The 24,967-nt window shown below is 51.0% G+C and overlaps 9 protein-coding genes across 9 annotated transcripts; 2 read left to right on the top strand and 7 right to left on the bottom strand.

Annotated features, from left to right (window-relative positions):
• Positions 1–158: 158 nt before the first annotated feature.
• CDV56_109701 (zinc-binding alcohol dehydrogenase family protein) lies at positions 159–1,193 on the bottom strand (the record flags this gene model as incomplete). Its single annotated transcript, XM_026763320.1, has 1 exon — positions 159–1,193. One exon carries the CDS (start codon positions 1,191–1,193, stop codon positions 159–161), a length of 1,035 nt encoding a protein of 344 aa, XP_026619121.1.
• A 2,320-nt stretch (positions 1,194–3,513) lies between these two features.
• Positions 3,514–4,950, bottom strand: CDV56_109700 (phosphatidyl synthase; the record flags this gene model as incomplete). Its single annotated transcript, XM_026763319.1, has 1 exon — positions 3,514–4,950. The coding sequence occupies one exon, from the start codon at positions 4,948–4,950 to the stop codon at positions 3,514–3,516; it is 1,437 nt and encodes a 478-aa protein (XP_026619120.1).
• A 1,531-nt stretch (positions 4,951–6,481) lies between these two features.
• On the top strand, positions 6,482–7,512 carry gldB (putative glycerol dehydrogenase (GldB); the record flags this gene model as incomplete). Its single annotated transcript, XM_026763318.1, has 2 exons — positions 6,482–6,889; positions 6,943–7,512. The coding sequence occupies 2 exons, from the start codon at positions 6,482–6,484 to the stop codon at positions 7,510–7,512; spliced, it is 978 nt and encodes a 325-aa protein (XP_026619119.1).
• Positions 7,513–9,827: 2,315 nt separating this feature from the next.
• Positions 9,828–12,174, bottom strand: CDV56_109698 (uncharacterized protein; the record flags this gene model as incomplete). Its single annotated transcript, XM_026763317.1, has 3 exons — positions 9,828–11,491; positions 11,563–11,930; positions 12,122–12,174. The coding sequence occupies 3 exons, from the start codon at positions 12,172–12,174 to the stop codon at positions 9,828–9,830; spliced, it is 2,085 nt and encodes a 694-aa protein (XP_026619118.1).
• A 1,130-nt stretch (positions 12,175–13,304) lies between these two features.
• On the bottom strand, positions 13,305–13,898 carry CDV56_109697 (uncharacterized protein; the record flags this gene model as incomplete). The annotated part of the gene is made up of 3 exons (XM_026763316.1): positions 13,305–13,357; positions 13,448–13,780; positions 13,826–13,898. 3 exons carry the CDS (start codon positions 13,896–13,898, stop codon positions 13,305–13,307), a joined length of 459 nt encoding a protein of 152 aa, XP_026619117.1.
• Positions 13,899–14,257: 359 nt separating this feature from the next.
• CDV56_109696 (uncharacterized protein) lies at positions 14,258–15,273 on the top strand (the record flags this gene model as incomplete). Its single annotated transcript, XM_026763315.1, has 3 exons — positions 14,258–14,326; positions 14,440–14,552; positions 14,616–15,273. The coding sequence occupies 3 exons, from the start codon at positions 14,258–14,260 to the stop codon at positions 15,271–15,273; spliced, it is 840 nt and encodes a 279-aa protein (XP_026619116.1).
• A 180-nt stretch (positions 15,274–15,453) lies between these two features.
• CDV56_109695 (glutathione S-transferase family protein) lies at positions 15,454–18,014 on the bottom strand (the record flags this gene model as incomplete). Its single annotated transcript, XM_026763314.1, has 6 exons — positions 15,454–15,825; positions 15,881–15,964; positions 16,030–16,207; positions 16,264–16,394; positions 16,613–17,192; positions 17,266–18,014. 6 exons carry the CDS (start codon positions 18,012–18,014, stop codon positions 15,454–15,456), a joined length of 2,094 nt encoding a protein of 697 aa, XP_026619115.1.
• A 547-nt stretch (positions 18,015–18,561) lies between these two features.
• Positions 18,562–20,367, bottom strand: CDV56_109694 (putative MFS multidrug transporter; the record flags this gene model as incomplete). The annotated part of the gene is made up of 5 exons (XM_026763313.1): positions 18,562–19,465; positions 19,526–19,855; positions 19,943–20,016; positions 20,080–20,101; positions 20,159–20,367. The coding sequence occupies 5 exons, from the start codon at positions 20,365–20,367 to the stop codon at positions 18,562–18,564; spliced, it is 1,539 nt and encodes a 512-aa protein (XP_026619114.1).
• A 1,608-nt stretch (positions 20,368–21,975) lies between these two features.
• Positions 21,976–23,134, bottom strand: CDV56_109693 (uncharacterized protein; the record flags this gene model as incomplete). Its single annotated transcript, XM_026763312.1, has 3 exons — positions 21,976–22,481; positions 22,542–22,919; positions 22,978–23,134. 3 exons carry the CDS (start codon positions 23,132–23,134, stop codon positions 21,976–21,978), a joined length of 1,041 nt encoding a protein of 346 aa, XP_026619113.1.
• Between the last annotated feature and the right edge of the window lie 1,833 nt (positions 23,135–24,967).

The following is a 24,967-nucleotide window of genomic DNA, read 5'->3' as shown; positions in this document are numbered from 1 at the left end:
TACTATCTATCAATTAATGAAGATTACCTCTAGAGAGAAAGAGCCTACGTGGATCTGTTTGGGTTGCGATCTTAATGGTCCCGAGGTTCTCCAGGAATTACAGGTAGTCCTGCAGGACCATTCACACAAAATGATCTAGAAATGCGCGCAGCAGTGTACTACAGACTGATGACATACTTCTTGGCTGACGCACCCTTCTTCAACTGATTGAGTCCCTCCTGAATCGATTCCAATCCCTTACCCACCACCTCGGCAGGAGGGGCAGCCTTGAACTCTCCCGCTGCCAACGCCTTGGGGAGGAAACCCTCGAAGATGGCCGGTCCAACCTCATTATCCTTGGCATCAGCTCCAAACACAAACTTGGACTCGATGCCCTTCGGCAGTGCACCACTTGGAGGATTGGTCAAGGATACAAACTTGCGCGAGTTGACCTTGGAAATAATCTCACCGCAAGGGCCGGACGCCTCCGTGCCGATGCTCAGCGCACCGGCTCCGGTCTTGCCGTCGTAAGCCTTGATGATATCCTCGACGACAGTCGGGCTGCGGTGGTCAAAGACCCGACTGGCACCGAGAGACTTGACATACTCAAAGTTCTTCGGCGACGCGGTGGTGATGACCTCGTAGCCCGCCGCCGCAGCCAGCTGGACAGCGTTGCTGCCGACGCTCGACGAGCCGCTCCAAATCAGCACGAGCTGGCCGGTGGGCGCAGCCCGCGGACTGTTGGGGAACCGCAGCGCCAGGTGATCCTTCTCGAACAACATACAACTCGCCGTCGAGATGCCTAGCGGGATGACGGCGGCGCTTTCGTACGACAGGTCCGCCGGGATCGGGGACGCCAGGTGCGCCGGCACGACCGTGTACAGCTGGAATGCTCCCTCGGCGGGGTTGTTGTCCTTGAGCTCGCTGCCCAGCCCCAGCACGCGGTCGCCGGGCTTGAAGCGACCCGCTGCGCCGCCGGAGCCCACCTCGACGACCTCGCCGGCCACGTCGGTGCCCATGATGGTGGGGTAGGTGGTCCAGGAGAACAGCGCGGAGCCCATATCCTGGCGGGCATAGTCGACCGGATTCAGGCCGATGGCGCTATTTTTGACAACGATCTCATTCTTCTTGGGAGAGGTGTAGGGGGCGGGCTTGACCTCGAGAGGTTTGGCCTTTTCGGCAGTCTGCCATGCGGCGCGATTGGTTGGGGACATTCTGCGAGATGATGATGAGCTGATATAAGGTCACCAAGATTGTGACAGGTAAGAGATGATTAAAGCTGATCTGACTATAGTCTTCAAGTCTGGGAGGCTTGGAGGCTGGAGCATGGGGCAGGTCTGTCCCTTAAATTCTGTGGGACGACCATCGATTTCGGGGCCATCGGATCGGCTTTTTTGGCAGTTCAACTATGTTGCTCTCCTCGAGTACCTTTGTCTAGCTGATGACTACAACTTGACAGACGAGAGGTTGTCAGCATGAGCTCATTGCGATGGTGACCAGTTGACGGATTCAGTACTCCGAGATCTGACTAAAATAGGACTAGCGTCTGAGTACACTGGCTTCACATTTCGTCCTCTCATTGTCGACCGACCTCATCAGCTTGGTTCATCCCAGTTGGCACTAGATCAGTATGGATCTCCGATATCAGACTAAAAGAACAATCTTTCCGAAGATGCTACCCGATAGGCTCAAGTGAAGCTTGGTCTCACGCTACGAGATTGCACCAAGCACAGAGTTCTCTGGCTCCAGACACAAATTGTCAGTTTCTCACGCGCAGAGAAATTTGTACATGATCTCTGCACACGGACTCGACGTGTCTACGAAGTCTCGGGGGATTTGATATCGATTTTCTCAATCTAGGTTGCCAATGAGTGGAATATGGACTCATTCCCGATACGCTTCACGTTTGTCTGACTGATGATGGTCGTTGATCCGATTCCATGCTGCAAACATGCGCAAGGATGCATCCGCCGGTCAGCGCTACTGGAACTCTTGGCTTTCACCTCGTAAAGTACATGCCAATCTGCCTACCGTCATCTGTATCCAGTCTAACTTGGGCAATGACTTTGAGGCTGTTAGCCCTAGGCATTGGAGTCGTGAGGCATCAGTTCAGGTAGCGAGGGACCGGATCGACTTCGCTCGTGAGGCTACTGGCTAGACGAAGCTGATTCACCAGCTCATCTCCCCCATCACCAGATTGGACAATTTTTCTTGGACAATAAGGTCAATGTCCCAGATGAGCGTAGTATCATCGATTCTGCGCTACTCAAGGGATAAAGCGATGTCAGGGTGGTCTCTGAGCGAAAGCGGGATGAGACGCTGCACTTATTCCTCAGTGACTCCCGGACCATGGCTGTGCCAGGGGCCGGATCCAAGACGGGCGGGTACTAACCACTGAGACCTTATGAGCATTTGTCGGCTGAGTCAAGTCTTCCAGCCCCTGTGGATGCTCTCCAACTCGACGGACCGCCGTCATGAATCGCGTCGAGGACGTGGCCACCACCCAGGGCAATCTCACGAATGGTTCCATGCTGACGGACATCTGCCATCCCGACACCGACAAGGAGCGCGGACATTCCCGGCTGTCGAGGTAGACAACCCGGCCTCCAGCCTGGTCGAATTCTGGCAGAATATCCTGCTCATGTCTGTAGTGTATCTTCGTGCCGTATCCGTATGTATTGTAGATTATCATCCTGGTTGATCAATCCATCGTCTGTAAGCAGGAGCCGGAAATAGACTGACCCTACTCCCTGTATCCATCCCTGCTGCATATATATGATATCCGCGACACGGCCAAATCACGACCATATCATGTCGTACTGCATCCAATACTACTCACACAGCAAAAACGCCACACTCCCAAGAAATTACAATCCCAGCGAAAGCGAAAAGCCACCATTCCGACCGGCTGGGAAGCCGGCTGGGCTTGCGTCGTGGCTTCGGTCTAATTTAGTCTGCATGGGGTCTCTACACTAATATGTCGCCTGCCATTGCCATTGCCATTGCCATTGCCAAGGCAACTTGACCCGATCCTGACTATGTCACGACAGACCCTGCTCGGCTTGTTGACATGTAGATAGATCTTCTGATTGTCCCTGACAGGGAGAATTCTCGGAGAAATCTGGCTTGTTTCCCATCTTCAAGGTACTGAAGAAAGTTCCGCCTTACTAGAAACAGACACATCTCGTCAATATGTCGTCAACGATGACCGCATGACTTGAATCCGAAATAACTCTATTCATGACGCAAATCCAAATCGTCTATTTGCAGCAAATAAAATCAATTGTAACAGTTGTAGCAGTGGTCGACTTGCCGGACAGCATCCAGACAAGCGCCGATGGATATCAGTAGTCCTAGCCCATAAACCCAAAATATGCAAAATCGTCTAGATCAATATGATGATAATGATGACCATAAATCAATGAACAGACTTTAGCCAGACGCCCAGAAAAAAAAATCGAACCATTCTTCAACCACTTTTTCCTGTTATCAATCACATTTGTCACGTAGCGTAGTGTAGAGCGAAGTCGTGACTTATTCGACAGCGGAAGAGCCATCGCCGTGGGTGACAGGGTTGACCTTCGGGTTCCATTTGAATTTGAACTCCTGTCCAAGCTCCTTGCGGACGGCCGCCTTGACTGCCTCCAGCACATTGGGGAAGACACCGAAGTTGGCCGGGTTGTTCTCGTCGTTGTCGCCGCCCTGGAAGACACCTGTGCGCACCAGGCAGGTGTTCCAGCCGTACATGTTACCGCCGACAATGTCCGACTGCGGGTTGTCACCAATCATGTAGATGTTCTTGGGCAGGCGGTTCTCGTTGTGAATCTGCTCCATCCAGGACTTGAGCACCTCGTCGGCGTAAGTGTAGGTGGCGCGTTCGGGCTTGCCGTAGACCACTCGCTCCAGGTCAACGCCGGTCAGAGCCTTGTACTGCGCCTCGATGGCGATACGGAAGCAACCCTGGGTCAACCGAGGAGGACCCTGGTGGTCGGTAGGCATGAGCAGGTCACCCTGGGAGAAGTAGATGGGGATACGGGAGGAGACGGGGTCCTTGGCGCGGGTCAGCAACTTGCCGTCCTCGGCCAGTAACAGATCGATGATCAGCTGCATGTCGGTGGCGTAGTCGCGAGAGTCGGCAAAGACGAGAATAGCATCGAACTTGATCTTGGAGAAGTCGCGGGGCTTAGCCTCAGCGCGATCCTCGGCGGTGAAGGTGCGCCAGGGCGAGATGGTGGGGTCCCAAGCAAGGATATCCTTGGGGTGAACAACATCCTTGAAGCCGTAGTTCTCGGCAACCTCACGGATCTTCTGTCCCTCTCCACCCAGGACGAGAACAGTTTCGTAGTACTCGGACAATGCCTGCATTGGAGTATGAGACTGGATGAACTGGTCGGTCGAAATAGGCACCTCAAGGATCTCGGTCAGCTGCTGGCAACGGGCGGCTTCAGTCTTACCACCACCGTTGGTCAGGAGGATGTAGGGGATCTTGATGCCTAATTCGTTGTCCCCGTTCAGCATCTTGAGGGCCTCCTTGGCTTGGGGAATGGCGTGATTGCCGTGAGCCAAGACACCATCGATGTCGAAAGCGAAAGCCATGTTCTTAGCGGCAGCGACCTTCTCCTTGGACATGTCCTGCACCTGAGAGGCCAGGAGGTCACGAGAGACAGAGGAGGCATCGGCCATGCGAACAGAAGACAGGCGAGACACCCGAGGGGATCTGGGGATGGGGAGGGAAGTGCCGAAGGAGTTGCGAGAACCCCGACGATCCCGCATCGAGGGAGACAAGCTCAGGTTGTGCATGAACTGGGCAGCATCACTGATGGAGCTTCTGGTGGCAGGGATCTCGACAGTATTGCCAGCCTCGTTGGGGATGGCAAGAGAGCCAGAAGTACTGCCACGGGCATCTCTGGGCGAACGAGCACCGGCGGGAGCGGCCTCGACGCCAAAGTCAGCATCGTCGAAGCGAGGCATGGTGATGGTGGTAGATGAGCAATGAGGGTAGAGTTGAGGTAGGAGGGAGATGAGTGGGTGATAAGAGAATGGAAGATGATATCACTCTTATATGGGAGGGGCGGGCCGGATCAGCGCTTGTTTGAAGAATTCACTCAACGGCTTCCCGAAAAGACAAGGATGGAAGGATGGAAAAGGTGAATGAAGAAAAAGCGAAGGCGATAGTGAAGGAGATCAGGTATTTATTATATAGAACATGGTTTACCAGAACCAGTGGCGGTCAACCATCCCAAGGGGAAGGAGGTGTAGTATCTCTGTCCATGAGAAAATAGGGCTCCACCCAGGCGTATCATCATTCCTAGGAATTATCGTCATCATCGTTTTGGGTATCTGGGATGATAGCAGCAATGACGGCGGGATGGACGAGTGGTCCAGTGGAGGTCAGCCATGGCCCATAGATAACTGTTCCAATGGGTACGGCGGAGCTGGCGTCGGGCTGGCTAAACCCTTTTGAGCACCGACAGCCAGGATTGCCGTGGGTCTTGTCCTTGGGCTGTACTGTGTCTTCCGTAAGGGAGGTATTTCTGTTTCATTAGACCCTGCTTGATACGGTCTCAGGCTGTAAAATTTGATTTTCTCAGAGCATGGAAAGAGGGCGGGGCGGGGACTGAGAGGCCGAAGGTGGCATTCCTGGCATTCGCGCCCATCCATTGGCTGGTAAGGGCTGAAGCTGGAAATTTCTTTACCAGACGAACCGCCCATGAAATGATAGCATGAGGCCACTCTGCACGCTGAGTGGACAGGAACCCACCCTTGCTTGTTGGTGATTGGCTCCTTGGAGTTTTCCACCCATGGAATGGGCAGAGATCGATGGGGCTGATGACGATCGAGCGGGCGGCGGCGGGTCAAACGCTCGCGCCGTTTCGTCCTTTTGATTTGCTGGTTGCAGCGAGGCAGACATGATGTCATTGCTGAGGGACTGTGTGTGTCTTGGTGGGGCGGGGCCTCACATCACTCAAGCAGAGGTAGAGTAAGGTAGCAATGGTGAATTAACTGGGGGATAATTCGAATAATTCTCTCATATGTTGAGAAGATTTCAGAGTAGGTAGCTGTCACTTATTATTGATTATTGTAAGCAATTTAGTAGGTAGAGAGAATCAGAGGCAGTTATAGTGAAGCAGATAGTACAGATGTTTGTTGCTTGTCTCCTCTGCTGAGCTGGCAACAAACAGGAATTGATCCTCAGGATAGAAGATTCCGTAGAATAAAAGAAGAATCAGAGGGGGGAAATCATCATCATCATCATCCTCCTCCTCCTTCATCGTCATCCTCCTCCTCCTCCGCCTTCGGTCACCTTCTGAAACCCCACCTAAGCTGCTTCTCGCTGCACTGCTACCCCTCCTCAAAACCACCCAATAATCCCTCTGCTCTCCTTTTATCAGTCAACCATTCCAATACCCCTGAACATCTTATTTATTTTTTTTTTATCAGCTTGTCATTCTTCATTATCCCTGCGTTTTCTACCTCAATTGCTCTCCTAGCTTTTTGCAAAATGTCGTCTGGTGTCACTTTCACTCTCAGCAACGGTGTTAAGATCCCCGGCGTCGGTTTTGGAACCTTCGCCAGCGAGGGCGCCAAAGGCGAGACCTACCGGGCTGTCACATGTGCTCTCAAGACCGGATACAGACACTTGGATTGCGCCTGGTTCTATCTGAACGAGGACGAGGTCGGTGATGCCATCCAGGACTTCCTCAAGGAAAACCCTTCTGTCAAGCGCGAGGATATCTTCATCTGCACCAAGGTCTGGAACCACCTGCACCGTTACGAGGATGTCATCTGGTCGCTTGAGAACTCCCTGAAAAGACTCAAGGTCGACTACGTGGACCTCTTCCTGATTCACTGGCCCATTGCCGCCGAGAAGGAGACGCAGGAGAAGCCCAAGATCGGACCTGATGGAAAGGTAAACTAAATTCTCAGTCCCAGCCTGAGCCCTGCTAACTGGCAAACAAATAGTACGTCATCCTGGAAGACCTCACCAAGAACCCCGAGCCCACATGGCGGGCAATGGAGAAGCTCTACGAGGACGGCAAGGCCAAGGCCATCGGTGTCTCCAACTGGACCATCGAAGGGCTCGAGCAGCTGCTCAAGTTCGCCAAGGTCAAGCCTCACGTCAACCAGATCGAGATCCACCCCTTCCTGCCCAACAACGAGCTCGTGCAGTACTGCCTCGAGCACGATATCCTGCCCGAGGCCTACTCGCCGCTGGGCTCCCAGAACCAGGTCCCCACCACCGGCGAGCGCGTTAGCGAAAACCCGACCCTGAACGAGATCGCCAAGAAGGGCGGCAACACCCTGGCCCAGGTGCTGATTGCCTGGGGTCTGCGCCGCGGCTACGTGGTCCTGCCCAAGAGCTCGAACCCGGCTCGTATCGAGTCCAACTTCAAGAGCATTGAGCTGTCCGATGCCGATTTTGAGGCCGTCAACAAGGTCGCCGAGGGCCGTCACTTCCGGTTCGTCAACATGAAGGATACTTTCGGTTACGATGTGTGGCCCGAGGAGACGGCCAAGCAGATGTCTGCTTAATTGGTTTCCCTTTATGCGGGTCATAAAATCATTTAATGTTGGGAACGAAATATCATGATCAGTTGGTTGACACGGTACATAGCTACATCTGAAACAATCCAATAAAGCTAGCTGGATTAGCTGGTTATCATTTTAACTCAGTACGGGGTATCTACACTTCTACCGTAGACAACACAAGTGAAACTGTAATAATAAAATGCGCCAAGATATCAACCAAGCACCAATAGCACCTCTTCCTAATTTCGTCCCGAAATTGCTTGAAAACTCTTCAACTCAAATACACTCATAAACCCAATGAGATGCTGGGCTTCCTACAGGCTGCAGCACCGATGTACATGCATGCAGTATCGGGAGGTGGTTGTAAATGTAATACAATGACTCGGAGGACTGTCCTCCAAGTCACTAGCTATGTAGTATGACGCTATGCTATGCTGTCCAGTCTCCATTGTGCCTCACTTCTGGTATAGGCACTTTCGCATCTGGCCGAATTTGGATATTCAAGAGAGATCAGGGGTATTAGGCAGATACGCCAACCGCATATACCGCTTTATTCATTTAAGATTACTGTGCTGAGGAAAGTGAAGTATCAGACATCAACAACAACAACAGCAGCATGGCTACAATGCAAATGCACCGCCCGTCTCACCAGCCTCTCGGGGAATAATGAGCATCGGAAAATCCCGGGACTCAGCCACGCCCGGTGGGCAAATCCGGAAAAGCCCTAAAACACCGGGCCGCCCAAAAGGGGAAAGACCGAGTTTGGCCCGTGGATCCGTGACCAATCTGAGACTTCAGCAGCCCTACACAGGCCACTACTATTACGGAGTACTACTATGGAGTATCTAGGATCTCTTTGGGGAATATTAATGAAGCAGGCCATGACGTGGGATACGAGGTGTTTCTTCTTCATTCCTCATTGGGCCGAGGACATGCGAGGAGGAGTGAAGTGAAATGAACTGGGCCAAGTGGATCACTCCTACAGAGTAGTGCTTGCTTTGAATATTAATGGTCAACACTGAACAGGCACCTTGTCCTACTCATAGGACTCAAGGTTAGCAACGGAGTTGGATATGGATAGGTATCATTTCCCCTAATGAACAGGAACAGATGGGTCCACATCGTCACCAACAATGATTTGTTCATGCTTCAAACAGTCAATTTCATGACTCCATTATCAGAGACCAAGGTACCTAACCTACTTCACAGGTTGCTTTGACTGGTTGACTTGGGATTCATTATTCCCATTCTCGAGTGATTTTCTGTTGAGACTTGAGACTCGATTTCGCTCGGCCTGAGTTGATTCAAAACACACAATGAGGGATTTCCTTCTTCGTCCAGGCTCGTGTGCTAGTGTGCTCCGTTGATGTTGATATGCCCCTGCTAAAAACTCAAGACCAGGACGAATGTCACCGAGCGTCTGATGCGCATCATTGAAGAGTGCAGTCCTGCGATTATCAGGCAAACCTTCCTCATAAGGATTAATCACTGAAAGTCAATTGCTAATGACAAGATTCAGCCAAGAGCAAGACCCTTTACCTTGACTTGGGTCGCTTGACTGTACTCCTGCCCACCTGTCTACTGTCTACTGTCTACTGTCTACTGTCTACTGTCTACTGTCTACTGTCTACTGTCTACTGTCTACTGTCTACTGTCTACTGTCTACGTAGGCACCACTCGCATGGCAAAGTACAGGCTGCTCCTACGAGTCGGGCCTACAATCATCGGTAATGCTCGGCATATGATAATGGTGAAAAACATGATCCAAGTCAACAAATGACGATGAGACGCATCTCTTTTCCCCGCACTAAACAAACTACGCAGTACTATCGAAGGCTAACGAGTTCTTCATGAGCGGAACCCCCAGTTGGTAGTCAACTAGATCCTTGACGGTGGTACATGATACTTGTAAGATGATCGTCAAGTCATGACAAAACTCGACAGACATGGTTGGCTGAAAGTGACCTTGACCATCTTCAGAAAGACTAAACCGAAGTGATGGCGGTGATATTCACATGAAACCGGGATTGAAAGATCAACAGATCAACAAACCACTGCAGATGAACTCATACAAGGAGTGTCTCTTTACATCTTCCTGTCCTTACACCTATAACGCCTTACCCACTGACAAGTCGACAGCAACAATAACAATACAACAACGCCGGATTCGCCCATCCATCCGCCTTGCAAATCCCATAATAACTGATTGGCGGACCAGATCATGTACAACTCCCAAATAGGAGCACCGGCAACACGTAGATAGAAGTTGTTGTCAGTATTGAAAAGAACATAACGATAGAAGTTGAAGTGCACCACAATCAAGGGCGGGGACGGATACGTCTCGGCATCGGCGTCGATCCAGCATGTGCCTTGAGAATGTTCTTGGATTTTATTCGCGAAGCGCTACCACTGGTAGAGTCTGACGAGCTCCTATCCTCGCTGGTGGAGCAGGGTAGCATCTTCTTCGAAACAGGACTACCCGTCACAACAACGCTGGGCGCCTTGGGGATCAATTTCTTCCGCTTGCCAACACTGCTGCCAGTGCTGGGAGTCGGGAGAAGCGACGCTCTCTTCGTGCCTGTGGCTGCGATAGGACTGGAATTACTTTTTGACCCTCCTAGCCGCCGCACACGCCGCGCCTTGGGAGCTGCAGTAGCAGGTGCAGTAGTTGATGCAGCCACTTCTTCATCACCACCAGTCTTCACAGATGTCTGAGACCGGGTGCTGCGACTACTGGCTGCTTTTTTCTTATCGGTGCCATTCACTGCCGCTTCGACTCCAGCATCAGCGACGTCATTGCGCTTCCGCTCCCCTCCCTCACGGTTGTTCTCCCCTTGATACTGCACAAGACGCTCCTCGTTCCAAGTCACGTATTTCTTGGCGCCTGTACGCTTCCGACCAGGGTCTCGTGCAGCCTTGCCATCATCGACATCGAGGTTGGTGTTCTGCGATCGTTCGCCCAAGGCCTGAAGCACGTATTTCGGCATGACCGCATCCCCCTTGTTGTGACGGGTGTTTCGGCGCGTCGCCAGCGCAAGCTCCTGGGCTTCCGTGCGCTGGAGGAAAACGAATTCTGTGCCCTTAGCGCGACGAAGAGTCAGGGTACGAAGAGTGGGCGTAGTTGTCTGGGGTGGAACTTTGGCAGCACGGTTCCTCGAGCTTCGACGAACTGGGCTGGCCGCTTGATTTTTGTCCTCTTCGGCATCATCGTTTTTTCGTGCTTGATCATCCCAAACAGGGCCATCTGCAGGATCAGACGCTTTCACGGGATACAGCTGGACTTTCGATGGCGAGGGAGAATTGGCGTCCAGCTCTTCCAGCACCCGTCGAGCCTGCGGGGTTGGTCCGTCACTCACTTCCTGGCAGGCTTTTTCTGCCGCTGCATCCTGCACAGTCATGGCTGCAGCTTTGGCGGCGCGAGCTGCCTTGGCCTTGGACAAGAAGTTATTGAGCAACTCGGCGTCCTCCCCATCCATCGAGCTGCGTAGTGCCGAACGTACCAGAGTGGACTCTTGTTGCGCACTTAGACTCTGCCCAGATGTGACTTCTGCTGGGATTGTAAAGTCTGCGGTCTGGACTGACGGATCATGTCGATCATCCGTCATATATGTATTCAGGGCTGCATCTGAGGGAATATCGGTTACGCTATCAAGACTGGCTACACTGGTGTCCAGTTCAGAGTCAGGTTGAGCGACCTCGCCGGTGGCTTTTATCTCAAAACCGTAGTTGTTTCCAGCGCAATCATCTAAACTGAGGGACTTGCCATGTAGCGTGCGGAGATTCGCTGGTAAAAGAACCGAGTCGGTCGATGTGTCTGGGGTCGAGTCAAAGGATGCGTCCGTGTCCTGTTCGGCGATTGACGTGGCCGCGTCCCGTGATTCATCCTCGTCAGCCAAACGATGACCTTCCTCCCCCTCTTCATCCGTATCCATGGGCTCCGCTTGAAGATCAGTTAAGTCGGCATGGTTCGAGGGCAGTTTCCCTATAGGCAATCAGAGCGTGTCTCGTAGTCGCCAAGCTTGGCTAAACCAAACATCGAGCGAGCATGCATACGTCTTCTCCCAGTCGCTTCAGACTCCCATTTTGTCTCCAGGAACGAACGTCCTCGTAGAACCGTACTGTCCGATTGACTCTCAGGATCGTCCAGCCCAAAGCATCGTCGCTTGACACCGCGGATAAACCCCAGATTCCTGGACACGTTGATTTCGGCGAAGAGATCTTCATCGACGTCCTCGTGCGATGCAGCGACAAGACGTTGTAAAGCTTTCATGCTGTTAAAGGAGGAACGGAAGCGCTTCCAGACCTTGCGCGACTTCGAACGCCCAAGGAACGAGTTCGACGGTTTGCGGTCCCATAGACGAGGGGCGGCGGGCGCCTTGATGGGCGTGAAACTGAATTTTTCTTCCTGGATCTGAAGCTGGCTATGAATGCTCAAACCAGCGAAAAGCGCGCGCGATTGGCGCACACAGTCGCGATCGGATTAGCGATCGTAGTCTCTGAGAGTAATGGCAGGGAGAGAGAAAAGGGGCAGGGGCAATTCTTCAGTGCTTCCCCGGTCAAAGCACCCATCATAATCAGAGGAATGTCAATCGGAACAAAAGAAGCAACTCACCATGCTCGCGACAGAGGGCCCGATTGAAGGGATGGATCATTACTGGTGGCCATCGCTGCTTGGAGCCCCGAGGAATGTCGGCGGAGCTCAACTGTAGGTCAACGGGAAACGAAATGGTAGAGGTTCTAGCTTCTAGAATACTGCAATAATAGGATACGAGCTTAATAGTTGAAGCATAAATGCGACGCAGATAGAAGAGAAACCCATCTATCCGAAGCAATACAAGTTCGCGTCGAGGCCGAGATGGAAGAAATCATAATAATACCAGAGTAAACTAAGCCCGACTGACGTGTTGATTGGCGGTGGGCGGACCGTTGCTGTGCCAACCACTTTATCAGATAAACCGCAGGATACGTAAGGACAACTGCTGAGGTTCACTGGATATGGATGGGGATATCTATTTCTATTCCGTACGAAGACGACTTTGATCCTCCTGTATTTCAGGTGTAGGTGAAGAGAAAAAAGGTAGATCCTCTAACGCCGTGATGAACCCAGGAAGACAATCGACAGGCCGGACAGCAACACAGCACTGGCCTCCTTCCAGCACCCTCATCTTGTGAAGAAAATGGATAAATCAGCACTGTTGTAAGTCAAGAAACTCAGGTGTCGTCTCATCTACTTGACTCTGTGCTACGACACACCACATCCGTCGTGCCCATGACACAAACAGGCTTGTCATTGTCCCAGGAGCTCGGCTTTCAGCTTCGCATAGTATGACTATTTGTCACTGGAAAGCAGCCATGTCAAGGAGAGCTTGTTTTCAATGCTGGAATGAGGCTATTGATAGGACACACTGCCTCTATCTACCATACCACATCCGAGTCTCTCAAACGAGTCTTTCCCGGCAGTGTCAACCCTGAAGCTCAGGCAGGTTCCGTTGATCATGCTAACTGCCAAACAATGATCTTCACCCAAACGAAGGGGCTACTTGACATTTTGTCGTAGCAATTAACGGAGGTCGGTCTAATATGGCAATAAAGAGTTCTGAGAAGAGGCTGAGCGAATATCATTCAATTCTGGCTTACGGGTTAGCCATTATGGTCGAACAGCAAAAAGGTAAGGTAGCATTAGTTGGGCCATACTCCGGTAAGCATAACTCATAAGGTCGTAAACTACTACTGTCTCTAAAATCCCATTAAGAAGGAGACAGATAAATTGGCCCCAATAGGTCCAACCGCAAACCCTAGAATATTTCCTCCTCCATATCCCGGTCGTCGAAAGGGTCACCGAATTCATCTAGGCATACCATTAGCCACCATTCTCGTGGATAAAGTCTCAAAAGGAATCATGACAGTAAGCAAGCGACGAATCGGTCGCTCAACGTACCCAGATTAAAGTCCTTATCGACAATATACTCCATAGCTCGCTGGTACTCCTCCTCCGCCCGTTTGTTCATCCACCGTGCCCCGGGTTGCTGCTGTTGCTGCTGTCCAGCAACCTGTGTCGACAAATCCGAAGGCCCGTTCTTCTCGAGCCCGGTCATCTCCGTGACTTCGGAGAAGTTCTGTGTCTGCGAGCCTGGTGGGGATAGTTCGGAAGCCCCCGCAAATCCTGCCGCGGAGTCATTGAGACTGGCATTGTTCGTAGGCGTACGGGAGCCGGCCGGTGAGCCGACAGAAGATTCGGGGGATGAGGCCATTTGCGAGTCGCCGTCCCGATCTGTATTTCATTAGCAAAGCGAGTCGTGCAGCTGTTGCGACGTACTGGGTGTGGAGGCGTAGGTTTGTGAAAGGGCTGATAGGAACATCAGAGCCCAGGACTTACCAGTCGGCATCATATTTTATTTTCCAGAAGCACAACAAACGAAGACGAGGCTGGCAAACGACGGTGTACAATGTAAGTAATTGATTTGGTTCGTATAGATGCAGCTCTAGGCGGAGAGACGCCTGAACTCCGTCGCGGTTTAACTAATCAAGCAACAATGGTTTTCCCGTCTTCGCTGGCTTTCCCCGCTGCCGGTCACCTTTTTTTTTCTCACGCAACACTACTTGTCGGAGACAAGACAGCTATCAATGGGCATATCAGGCTGGATTTGAATTGGTGTCTCTCGCCCTCCTTTGCTTTCGTCTACACCGCTAGACCTTCACTAGTCGCCTACATTCCTAGTGTGGTGGTCAATCCAACTCTCTTGTGAACATGAGCGCAAAGCCTACTACTGCTGGCTCCCCCGATGCTTGGGAAGATGACTGGGAAAAACAGGCAGATGTATGTCCTCCATCTCTAATGACATTTTTATCTACCTCAGAACCATTCTACGATATGTGTCCGCTCGTCGCCTTTACCAAGAACCATCTGACCGGAAAATTTGTCCTCGACAGAAATTAGCCGATGATCCAACCCCACCTCCAGAGAAGAAGGTGTCCTCGAAAGTCACCAAGGCGCAACGCAGGGCGCAACAGGCTGAGTTCAACCGGCAGCTATGGGCCGAAGCGTGCGTGCATTCACCCTCTACTATCAGTCTCAATTGGAGATTTATATGTTGATTATGTCATAGTGAATCTCCACAAACTTTCCACTACCTAGAGGCTCGTTCCGATGTCCCTTTAAAGCAGGATTTCAAACCAGCGGTAACTGTACTCAGCCGCACGCCTCAATTGATGACACGCCAGTCATCGTCCAGCGGAGTTTCTTCAGCAACTGCGGGCATCAGTAGGCTCGGTTTGGCGACCAATGATAGCCTGGAGGATTCAGATGACGACCAGAAACGGCCAGACCCGACTCCAGAAGAACGGCATGCCATTGCTCTGAAAAACCTGGAAGAAAAACAACGGAAATATGAGGAAGTGCGAGAGAGACTGTTTGGAAGTCCGTCTGCAACCACCTCGGGTGCATCATCACCGCGAAGCGCTACTCCTCCAAGACAGTTTGAAGGCAGAGGGAAGGGAAGGAGCCGCGGCAATGGCAGAGACAACAACAGAGACAAGAGAGACTCTTCTGCATCATCGGGAAAGTCAAGACAGCTCTTTGACCCCGGATATTCCTCCAAACCAAACGCAAGCTACGTGCAGAAAAAGGAGAGACAGCAAGCTGGCGAGCGGGTATTGAATGACCAGCCACAATCTCCGCGGCAGCCGATTCGTAGTCCTAGAGGCCCAGATGCCAGTGGACGAGGTGGTTTCAGAGCAGGCTACAGAGGCGCAAGGGCCACTTGATCCCAACACGTCGCGACGTCGAGGGCGGAGCCTTACGGCCCTCGCGCTGGGATATGTCTTTAGCGACAGAACCAATCCTTGCTCGTTGAAGAATCATGGCAATCCCCTTCCCGAGTTGATTGCGTTTGCAACCTGCGACGTATTTGGTCGATTTTCTGGGGGATGTCAGTCTCGTGACAGTCACGGCTGCATGAAGATATACTCACGGGCATATCGCTCATAACTGTCAAGATACAATTCGTCGGAGCTGGTTGTCGCCTTGACATGCTCATTGGCCTCAATCGCGTTAACCCATGCGGCCCACCGGCTTCCAGCCTCGGGGTCGGGCCAGCCACGGTACGGTTTGAGCACCCGGCTTAGTCGGAGGATCCAAGGGGCAATCTGGACGTCCACGAAGGAGATGCTCGGTCCTAGGAAAAATGGACCTTCGGGGTTGGCAGCCGTGATTAGCGTCTTGAGACCGTCTTGGAGCTCCTGCATATTCGCCGTCTGTCTTTGTTCCTCCTGTTCCTGGAGAACCCTATAGAAGCTGGGCACGATGTGACGATTGATCTACGGGAATTCAGCATCTACTCTGAAAACTAATGTCGGACCACACGGTACTTACATGGTCGGTCCAAAGCCGGCAGTGTGCTCGCAACTTCGCATCGCCCGGCGGCAGAAGGGGCGGACCAAGGTCCAAATCTTCGAGCTGCAGATCCCGGTTAAGAGATGACGGCCTCCCCGCGAGAAAGGGAAATGTGGGTTGAAACCTACATATTCGAGCAGAACTGAGCTCTCATACGATCCCCAATCACCGTGCCGCAACGCTGGCACCAGGCCTCGGGGGTTCACCTCCAACAGAGACTGAGGTTTTTGGTACGGATCTACTTCGATATATTGGTATGGGATACCCTTGATTTCCAAGGCTATCCAAACGCGTTGTACAAAGGGGCTAGAGTATGCTTTTTTAGCTGAGACTGGGGTGAAAGACTTGATGCTCAGACTTACCAGAAGCAACTTCCGAACAGTTGTAATTCTGCTTCCTTGGAATGATTTATAGCGGTCAAAGCCGCTAAGCCAGTAGCTTTGGTGTGATATGTTTTTTGCTGAACTTCACTTTGGGAGGGCATCGTTCTGTTCTTTGAAAATTGGTTAGGTTCAGGATATAATTCGAATCGAAACAAAGTCTTTCCAAATCGTCTCGTGGGTGTGTCGCAGTTGTAGCACCTCGGACAAGCGGGGAAGCTGGAGGTCATTTTATGCGGTATCGAGCAGTGACGTAAATTGCGGAATCACATAATGCATCCACCACAGCACAACTTGAAAACTAGTAAAAAGGAACAGATCGCACACTTACTGTGACCGCCTTTCTCTTCTCCTTGGCCTCCTTCAGCAAATAGCGCTGAACACTGTTTTTCTTGACCCGGTCGCTCTCTTCCAAAGTATGCCGATGGCCTCCGCCCACCCCATCATTCTTCCCGTTCGCACCATTGCCATTGACCCGCTGTATCGTAAAGAATCTCTCCCCATTCGCCCCCGGATGACCATCAGGTAAGGTAGGATTCGGCGTGAGCACGCCGAACGGCTGACTGTCCCTCCTCTGTCCCAAGCCAGACTCATGAAACAACGAGTTCACGCTTGGCAAAAACTCCGAGGAAGGAAAGGACGTCTCGGGTCCGTTCGCGGCAAAGTCCGAGGCAGCAGCCACACCATACCCGGGAAAGTATTCGGTGATTTTGATCTTGACGTCGCAGAGGTCTCTTTGTCGGGCGGTGCGTTTCCGCTTCTTCTTGTTCGGGTCGTCGGATTTAGGAGTTCCTGGCGGGCGGCCTTTGAGTCTGCAGTCCCAGTAGTGGGAGACGAAGGGTTTGCGCTTGTAGCGTTGTGTGGAGCGGTGGGAGTAGACGTTGTCGACGTGTGGAAAGTAGGTTCGGAATCTGGTTGCAGAGCAAGCGGTTAGATAACTCGGTTTGGGTTTCAATGGTAGAATAGGGGCTGCGTAGAACGTACTGGTCTTCAGTCAATGTGATCATCTCGTCCACGTTGAATAGCTTTTCTCTCCAGTATTCAAGGTCAGGAGGATCAGGGACCAGTTTCATGTCTTTCAGACAACCGTCCTGTTTCGAGAGCTCCGGAGCCACAGAGTAGCTATCGCTTTGCTGCTGTAGCTGCAAATGATGCGAGAAGGATGGCGATACTTGCAAGCCGGTATTGCGCATGTGCGCATCATCGTCGGCGCCATTGCCATTACACACAACAGTGGTATCCGTAAGATCTGAACGTACTTGCGACAGGACCTGATCGTGGTGTGCATCTTGATCGACGCCGTGAGCTAAACAGGATTGCATCTGCTGACCATCCGAATGGCTACCCGAGAACGCCTGCTCTCGGGATGTTTGGTGGTAGGTATGCAGCTTCTGGTGAATTTGCTGAGGAGAGATCAGCACGGTATTCACCGACTCGCCAGGCCGCGACGGCCGCATAAACGCCGGCGTATTGAGCGGATGACCCGCATTTTGATGGTGCCGCTGCCCCTGCGGATGATGGAGATGGAGGTCGGAGTGTTCAAGCGCAGACTGTAGAGGCTGGAGCGACTGCGCGTCATGAGGATCCGCAAGCTCTTGTGCATGCGACTGGTGATGCTGTTGTTGGGTTGCAGCTAATGCGGACGCGTCGTCTGCAAGGGACGACAGCGACCGGGGCTGTCCATCAGAAGTGTGAGAGTCGACGCGGAATCGCTGAAGGTCCGGGCCGTCCATCTCTCGACCGGAACATCAAAGCACGAAGGCGGGATTAGCGATTCTGGATCATGTCGAGTGCTGCTTTTGGAGGAGCGGAAGGGGAATTGGTGGGGAAGTTGAAGCAGCGTGTTGATGTGGAGAGCGGAGGAGGATACAATAATGATTGATGGTGGTGATGACGACGGAGAATTATTGCTAAATCACATAACACAGAGGATGACTCTACGTTTATACATGGTTCTCTCAAAAGTTGCGCAATAGCTCTGATTTCACTTTCTATCTGTGGGACTCTACCAAATCTGTTGTCACGGTGAAATCAACCAGCTCAAAAGAAGAAAAAGCAATTATCGGACATTGTGACAGGGAAAACCGACCAGCAAACTAGTCAGCTCTACAATTGACAGTTCATATCAACAGAATAATACCACGTTATTGTCTCATATCAAAAGAAAATCCCCAATCGATCTTTGTTTGACCTATATCAGTTTCCCCCTGCCGTCTAAAGGTCCAGTGCTCGGTTTTGCTGAATCGCGTCCAATAGCGATGCTCCTCAAGACTCGACACGTCAATATCCATTCTCATCAACACTATACTGACGATACATGTTCAAACTCTGCTTGGCGAAAGCACTCCGGGCCCGAAGCCTCTCACCGTATCGCGTGAACAAGGGCGGAACAATGCAGAAGACAGTTGCCGTGGCCGCCAGCACGGTCACAGCAAGATTCGCCCCTAGAGCCGAGAACAGATGGGGCGAGACTAACGGAAAGACAGCTGATAGGATCGAACGCAGTAAGCTGAGGGCTGAAAACCCGCTCGATGCGTAGCTTAGATAGCTGTCAGTGAGATAGCTCCCAAGGACATAGTCTAACTCGTTCAGTGAGTATCCGACCAACAACAGCGAAATGACGGATACGATCCAGTGCAAATCTTTCACGCCAGGAGGAATGGTCCAGGCGAAGGCCCAAAGCCCGCCCGCGAGGATAGGTGCTCCAAGCCAGAGACCCAGCAGCTTGTGCTCGGGAAGTAGCACGCGGCCCTGCTGCCGGTGCTGGTCGATGATGTACAGGTCAAGGCAGCGAGTCAGCAAGCCAAGACTAAGCCCAACACCGATAGCGATGAAGGGTAAACTGGATTGTCGGGGGTTGAAACCAAAGGATTCATAGATGGGAGGTAATGCTTCCGTGAAAAGATAAACCAGTGCAATTGAGATTGCGCTTATCGAAGACACTATGAACACGATAGGTTCGGTGAAGAAAAGAAGTACAGGCCGAGACAGTGCAAGCCGCGCAAAGGTATGCAGGTCTGGTGTATGATCTGGGTTCGCCCCTTCCAGCGACTCAACCTTGGACGCCTTGCGGAGCTGTGCAACTTCTCTTGCCAACAAGAGAGAGGGACGGGATTCTCGAATGCTGAGAAGGAGGAGGGTAAGGAGACCTGTTACGATGGCTGCAATGTAAAATAGCCAACGCCTTTAGAAGTCAGTCTATCAGCAGCGCTCCCTCTGGCCATCATCATCACGCAACGCTTACCAGCCCAGATCTGCAACTACGTAGATGCTCATAATCGGTCCCGCGATGAGACCTAAGTTGCTTGTTACGGCCCAGATACATACCATCCAAACCCGGTCGCGAGCGTTGAACATATCCTCTATACTGCCTATTATCACAGTGGTGGGAATTGCCGATAAAAACCCACTGATGAAGCGGCCCACGATCACACCAGAAAGTGAAGGAACGGAGGCTATGATGAGACAGCTGATACTGTACAACGCAGTGCTGACAACGTAGAGCTTCTTGCGTCCGAAAGCTTCAGAATAAGGCGGAAAGAGGATACCACCGAATGCTTGCCCGATAAGATACCTATTGCTCGTCAATAATGACACCCGCGAGCACATCCACTGTCACAAATGGCTTTGGCTAGACCCGAAGGCGAGGCGGGTAACGAACACTGATACGAATATGAAGATGGATCGTGTCCTCTCTAAGCCATATTCAACAGCTGCAGCTGCGGCGGCGGTTGACTAGATACTCATTATAAGTCCATGGTCTGGTAAATCAATTCATACGGCTTGAAGGAAACATACACCAGAAGTGCTAACAGCTGTTCTGATAGGCTCTTCAAGTTAGCGCAGGCGACAGTGTACCAGACAGGCAGGCACATACGTGAAAAACTCGAGGACGAAGATGAGACCGATATCATAGACCTTCCGAGAAATATCCCAATTCCGAGGATGATGACGGTTGCCCATTGCCCATTGCACGCGAAGCTCATCGGGGGTCAATTTCAGCCCATATTGAGAAAGATGGAACTGTAGCGAGACCGGGTCCTTGCTCAACGGGCTCAGCTTCTCCTCGGTGATTGCGGTCTGCATCAGGAAGAGATCAACTCGTAGGAATACTCAATTCGAGATTCAGGTGCAAAAGGTCTCGAGAACGAGATACGTCCATGAGAGCTATGCACATTTGGAGAGCTTCAGAGCACCGCAGCCAGGGATACGATGTAGGATCAGGATGTTTCCATCTTCAAAGCAAGCTTCTAGGGCGGGTATGCGACACTTTCTCATGAGGTAAGCGCTCCATCGATGCGTTGTTACGACTCGCATTCCTGAGCCTATCGATATCGAGCTCTTCATTGGGCCCTGAACAAGAATATCCAGTCCTTGTCGTGTGAGTTGTGGGCCGTTAGCATGCTTCGTTTGGAAGGTCGAAAGGTTCAGCTCGATCAACATTCCTCGCGGATTGATATGCTCTTCCCATTTCCTTGGCATACTCGTCCCACTGTTCGTCATTCCCAGTCTTGTGACCTTGTCCTTGGAGCATACTGTTTGACGATGTGATCGTCAGCCGTGAGTGATAGAGTGAAAGAGCTTGCAGGCGGGTGGTTAGTATACTTTAGCCGACATAGTTGAACTGTGATTTCCCTCCGTCCGTCTCATAGTCTTTTTTTTTTTTTGAATTGCATGTAAGTTGAGAAAAAAGGTTGTCTTTTAACAGGGTCTAGCCTCAATGAACGCAAATTATTCCATTGTTTATGTGAAGTGAGGACCTGTGTTAGTCTTGCCGCCTTCGGCATGGTCGCCCTCTTGTCATCACCGCCCTGTGTTGGCCTGGGGGCTATTGTTCATCATAGAGGATAGGACTTGAAGTGCACTGCCTTTTACCTACTTTAGGCTAAACTACTTACCTATGTATATAATGAGCAGTACTCCAGCCCTAAACCAGTACTTACCAGCTAAAACTAGGTTTAGCATGCAGAGCTATGCTTAGAGTATATTTCTACTTTGATCTTGCATTTAATTCCATATAGTAAGATCTGTTGGTAATACTCACTGATATATAATGACTTTACACATTCAAGTTATACATGATGCTCTGGCATTGCTTTGCTCAGGCTATCAGAAAGTGGATAGATTTAAGCCTGTTAGAGGTGCTCTGACAATCATCCACTTTGTAGGAATACTTTTAGGCGTTTTATTATGACTCATAGGTCATTGCTATTCTCAGAAATAAGGAGAATGAACTAGTAGACTAGGACCTCTGAGAAAGGAGGCATCCTGGGACCCTCCTAACAGCGCCTGGGACCAGAACGAGCTCCGAGAATAACGATCTGATTCCCAACATCGCTGTTATTAGTCCCGGAGACGTTAGACTACATGCCCGGGACTGAGTTCTATTCCAGGAACAGCCTTGTCCTTCCTAGAATTTACAACCCTTCTCCAGGTATCCAAGACCAATGATCGTCTGCAATTCACTGGGTACCTATTTTCAGAACCATTCTCAAATAGAAGGGTCCTTGCGGACATCGCTCTCCCAGGCTCCGGTGTTTGATTAGTATTCTGCAGAAATAGCACCATACTGATAAAATCAAAAGACTTGCACTGAACGCCAGCATTCATGGTTGACTCAAATATATCTGACTGAGAATAGATTGCTTCTGTCGTCGCCGAATATCCCATCTCATACTCCTCCTGCTTCGAACTTCAGCTTGGGTTGGAGCGCGCGGTGCCACGGGATTTCTTTGAGCTTGAGCTAAGCCGCCATCTGATCGAGGCTGTTTCGAATGACATCCTGTGGTGACCGGGTGGGAGAGGGTAACGCTCGAGGACCTCTCGGAAGGGGATCTCGCTTGTGAGCCGCTGCCGTGGCCTAACCTGCCGAACAAGCTCCTGACAAAAGATGTTGCCTCTTTCATCTTGGGAGATGACGGATTCGAGAGCTTCATCTTCTAACTCGTTTTTGGGCCTCACTCTCCTTGCTTCTGTATCACTCTCAACTTCAGCCTTCCTTTTCGGCCTTGGCCGTTCGAGTTCGCTGTAGTGCAAGCCCCATGTAGCAGCAAGGATTCTCAGGCACCGCTCGCTGTGGGCCGCGACAGCATCTTCTAGTTCGTCGTATTCCGTGACGTCGGTATCTTCTGATGTACTTCTCTGCCATCGTTCCCAGCCGGTCACGCCATAGTGTCTAGCCAACCGCGTTAGGGCGCTTTCTATTGGAATTGTTAGGATACAAGGGCAGGAGCAAGATGATGATGGGAAGGGGAACATACTATCTAAGCCGAGCTGCCAGAATTCCTTCACAGACCTGGGGAATTCCGAAGCTACTTTGAATGCTTGACTGTCTCCAACTTGGACAGGCGCCGAGACTGGTTGTAACGGATCATCTAGCCACTTTCGCAAGCCGTTGATTTGTATGGCTGTATTATTAGCGAGACCGCTTCGGAAACCGTCGAATTCAGCTCGGAAACCGTCGAATTCTGTTCGGACCTCTTTTCTGAAGTCATTAAACTGACTTTTGAGTTCTTCCAGATCTTCCTCCACCGCACCCAACCGACTTGACAGTGATGTCAAGGCAGCCCTAGCACCCTGTTCGAATCTCTCAACCCTCTGGTCAAGTTGGTTAATGTCGTTCCTCGCACCAGTTAGTTCTACCGATAAAGATCCATGCTCCTCATATAAATGAGTCTGTGTGTATGCCGACGATACCGATTGCGGCTTCAGAATAAGACTGAGTTTCGTTCGAGACAGTTCGCGATCGGGAGGGAAGTGATAGTTGAGGGGGGGGAGCGGAACTGTTCTTCAGAGCAGTTTGACGAAGGGTCTCAACCACGCTATGTGGATCGGGGCTCGGAGCAGGCACCATCTTGTTCTGTTAGTTGATGTTCTGGATCATAACTACTCTTTGATGATGGATAGGAAAGGCTCAGATGGTTTGAAGAAAGGAGGGGGGTTCACCTTTCAGGCAGCAGCCGGTCCAATCCCGATCGGTACTTTCTGCCCCAGGCAAAAAATCACGTGCATTCTCTCCTGGCCGCAGTTATTCGTGACTGAAGCCGGCCCACACCGGAATCGGGAATAATATTCTGCCAGATCACACAGACGACGCTCAGCTTCAATCAGACAATAGCTCTGGGCCTGCAACGAGTTGGGCAGGGAAGTATCTAGTGCTGCCACGTCAGTCGCTAGGATTCTTGGTGAGCGCTAAAATGATGATATGTATATCCTATGAGATTTCACTGAGACAAGGGAGACTGGAAGGTTCCTTATTTATTCTTACATTTGATTCCGTGGTAGGATCTGTTGGCAGTGCCCTCTGATGTGATGAATTTAGGCGCCCGGTTTGACATGACGCTTTAAAACTGCTCAGACTATCAAAAGCTTATGATTTCGAGTCTCTTGGCGCCAACCAAAAATGCACAAGGATTCTGCCCAGAAACGCTTGGTATGCAGCCAGGGCTACTACAACAAGTATGCAGTAGCTGAGGCATTATATAGTCATGAATTGCCGTATGAGCAAAACCTCCGGGCCCTCGCGAAGACCTATCATATGCTCATAAATCATGTTCACCGTCCTACCTCTGGCTTGGTGTAGAAGTGCGGACCGAGTTGGCTAGATGCCTTAAGACAACCTCATCCTCTCCACACCGTCTCGAGAGGAACATCGATCATATCGAAGGTCTCGTCTGCTTTATGAAGCCTATCTGGCCACCACAAATGAAGCAGTGTTTCATGGGTTGCTGTTTCTTTAATAAAACGAGAAGAAGTGGGGCGGTTTCACAGTTGTGTGTATGTGCCAGTATGGGCTAATAGCGCCCTAGTTTGAAGAGGATTTTGTAGCTGATTAAGCATTCTATTGCCATCAGAGCCATCTAGTACTGGCGCCAATTAATTGGTCTCTATCCATTAAACTCATTCCTTTCGACCGTTGCTGACAAGCTATTAACACGCGCAAAGCATGCATTAGCATGCATTAAAGTAAATACACCTTTGCTCGACGTCTTACAGATGTTTCAACTCTTGGATGCTCCCACAAGAAAAATATGGTTGAGTAACTTGCTTGCAGACATTCGCCATCCTGGATTTACCTGTAGCATCAACAAAAGGAATGACGCAAAGCGCTGTATATCCTTAATATCAAATGCGGGTAACCGATCCATCAGGTATTTAGTAAAGCGTTCAGCTCTGTGACCATTGTCGCCAAGGATTTGGCCAATGAGGAAACTTCATGCTCTTTGTCAATCTGTTCGGCCGAAAGGCCAAAAGTCCCTAAGGGAAATAACGGCTCATTTGTCGCCAGTTCGAATATCTATTCCAGGGTTAGACGGTAGAACTGGCTTCTTAGAGATAGGTATAGCCTACCACACAACCCAAAGCCCAAATATCGACATTAGCATCCCAGACATTTCGATGGATCAATTCAGGGGGACGCAAGGCTGTTGGTATCACCGGCCATTGGTCGCATTGTTGATCCCACATAGCTGGAAATATATGAGACTCTTTTTCTCCTAGATTGGGGCAGTAATGATAAATCTCTTACCTCCACCTAAATCACCTATTCTAACTGAAATCGTGGAGATGTCTATGTTATCCAGCTGGCCTCGACGTCGCTGCGAAGATACCAAATACTTGGGTGCGCTATGATCGGCTTTGATTCCTTCCAACCATTTGACAGGACTGAACTCCGGAGGCTGCAAAT

Source organism: Aspergillus thermomutatus (assembly GCF_002237265.1).
Source record: "Aspergillus thermomutatus strain HMR AF 39 chromosome Unknown NODE_1, whole genome shotgun sequence".
NCBI lineage: Eukaryota > Fungi > Ascomycota > Eurotiomycetes > Eurotiales > Aspergillaceae > Aspergillus > Aspergillus thermomutatus.
The sequence above is the reverse complement of the archived record's forward strand: the minus strand, read 5'-3'. Positions and strand labels throughout refer to the sequence as shown.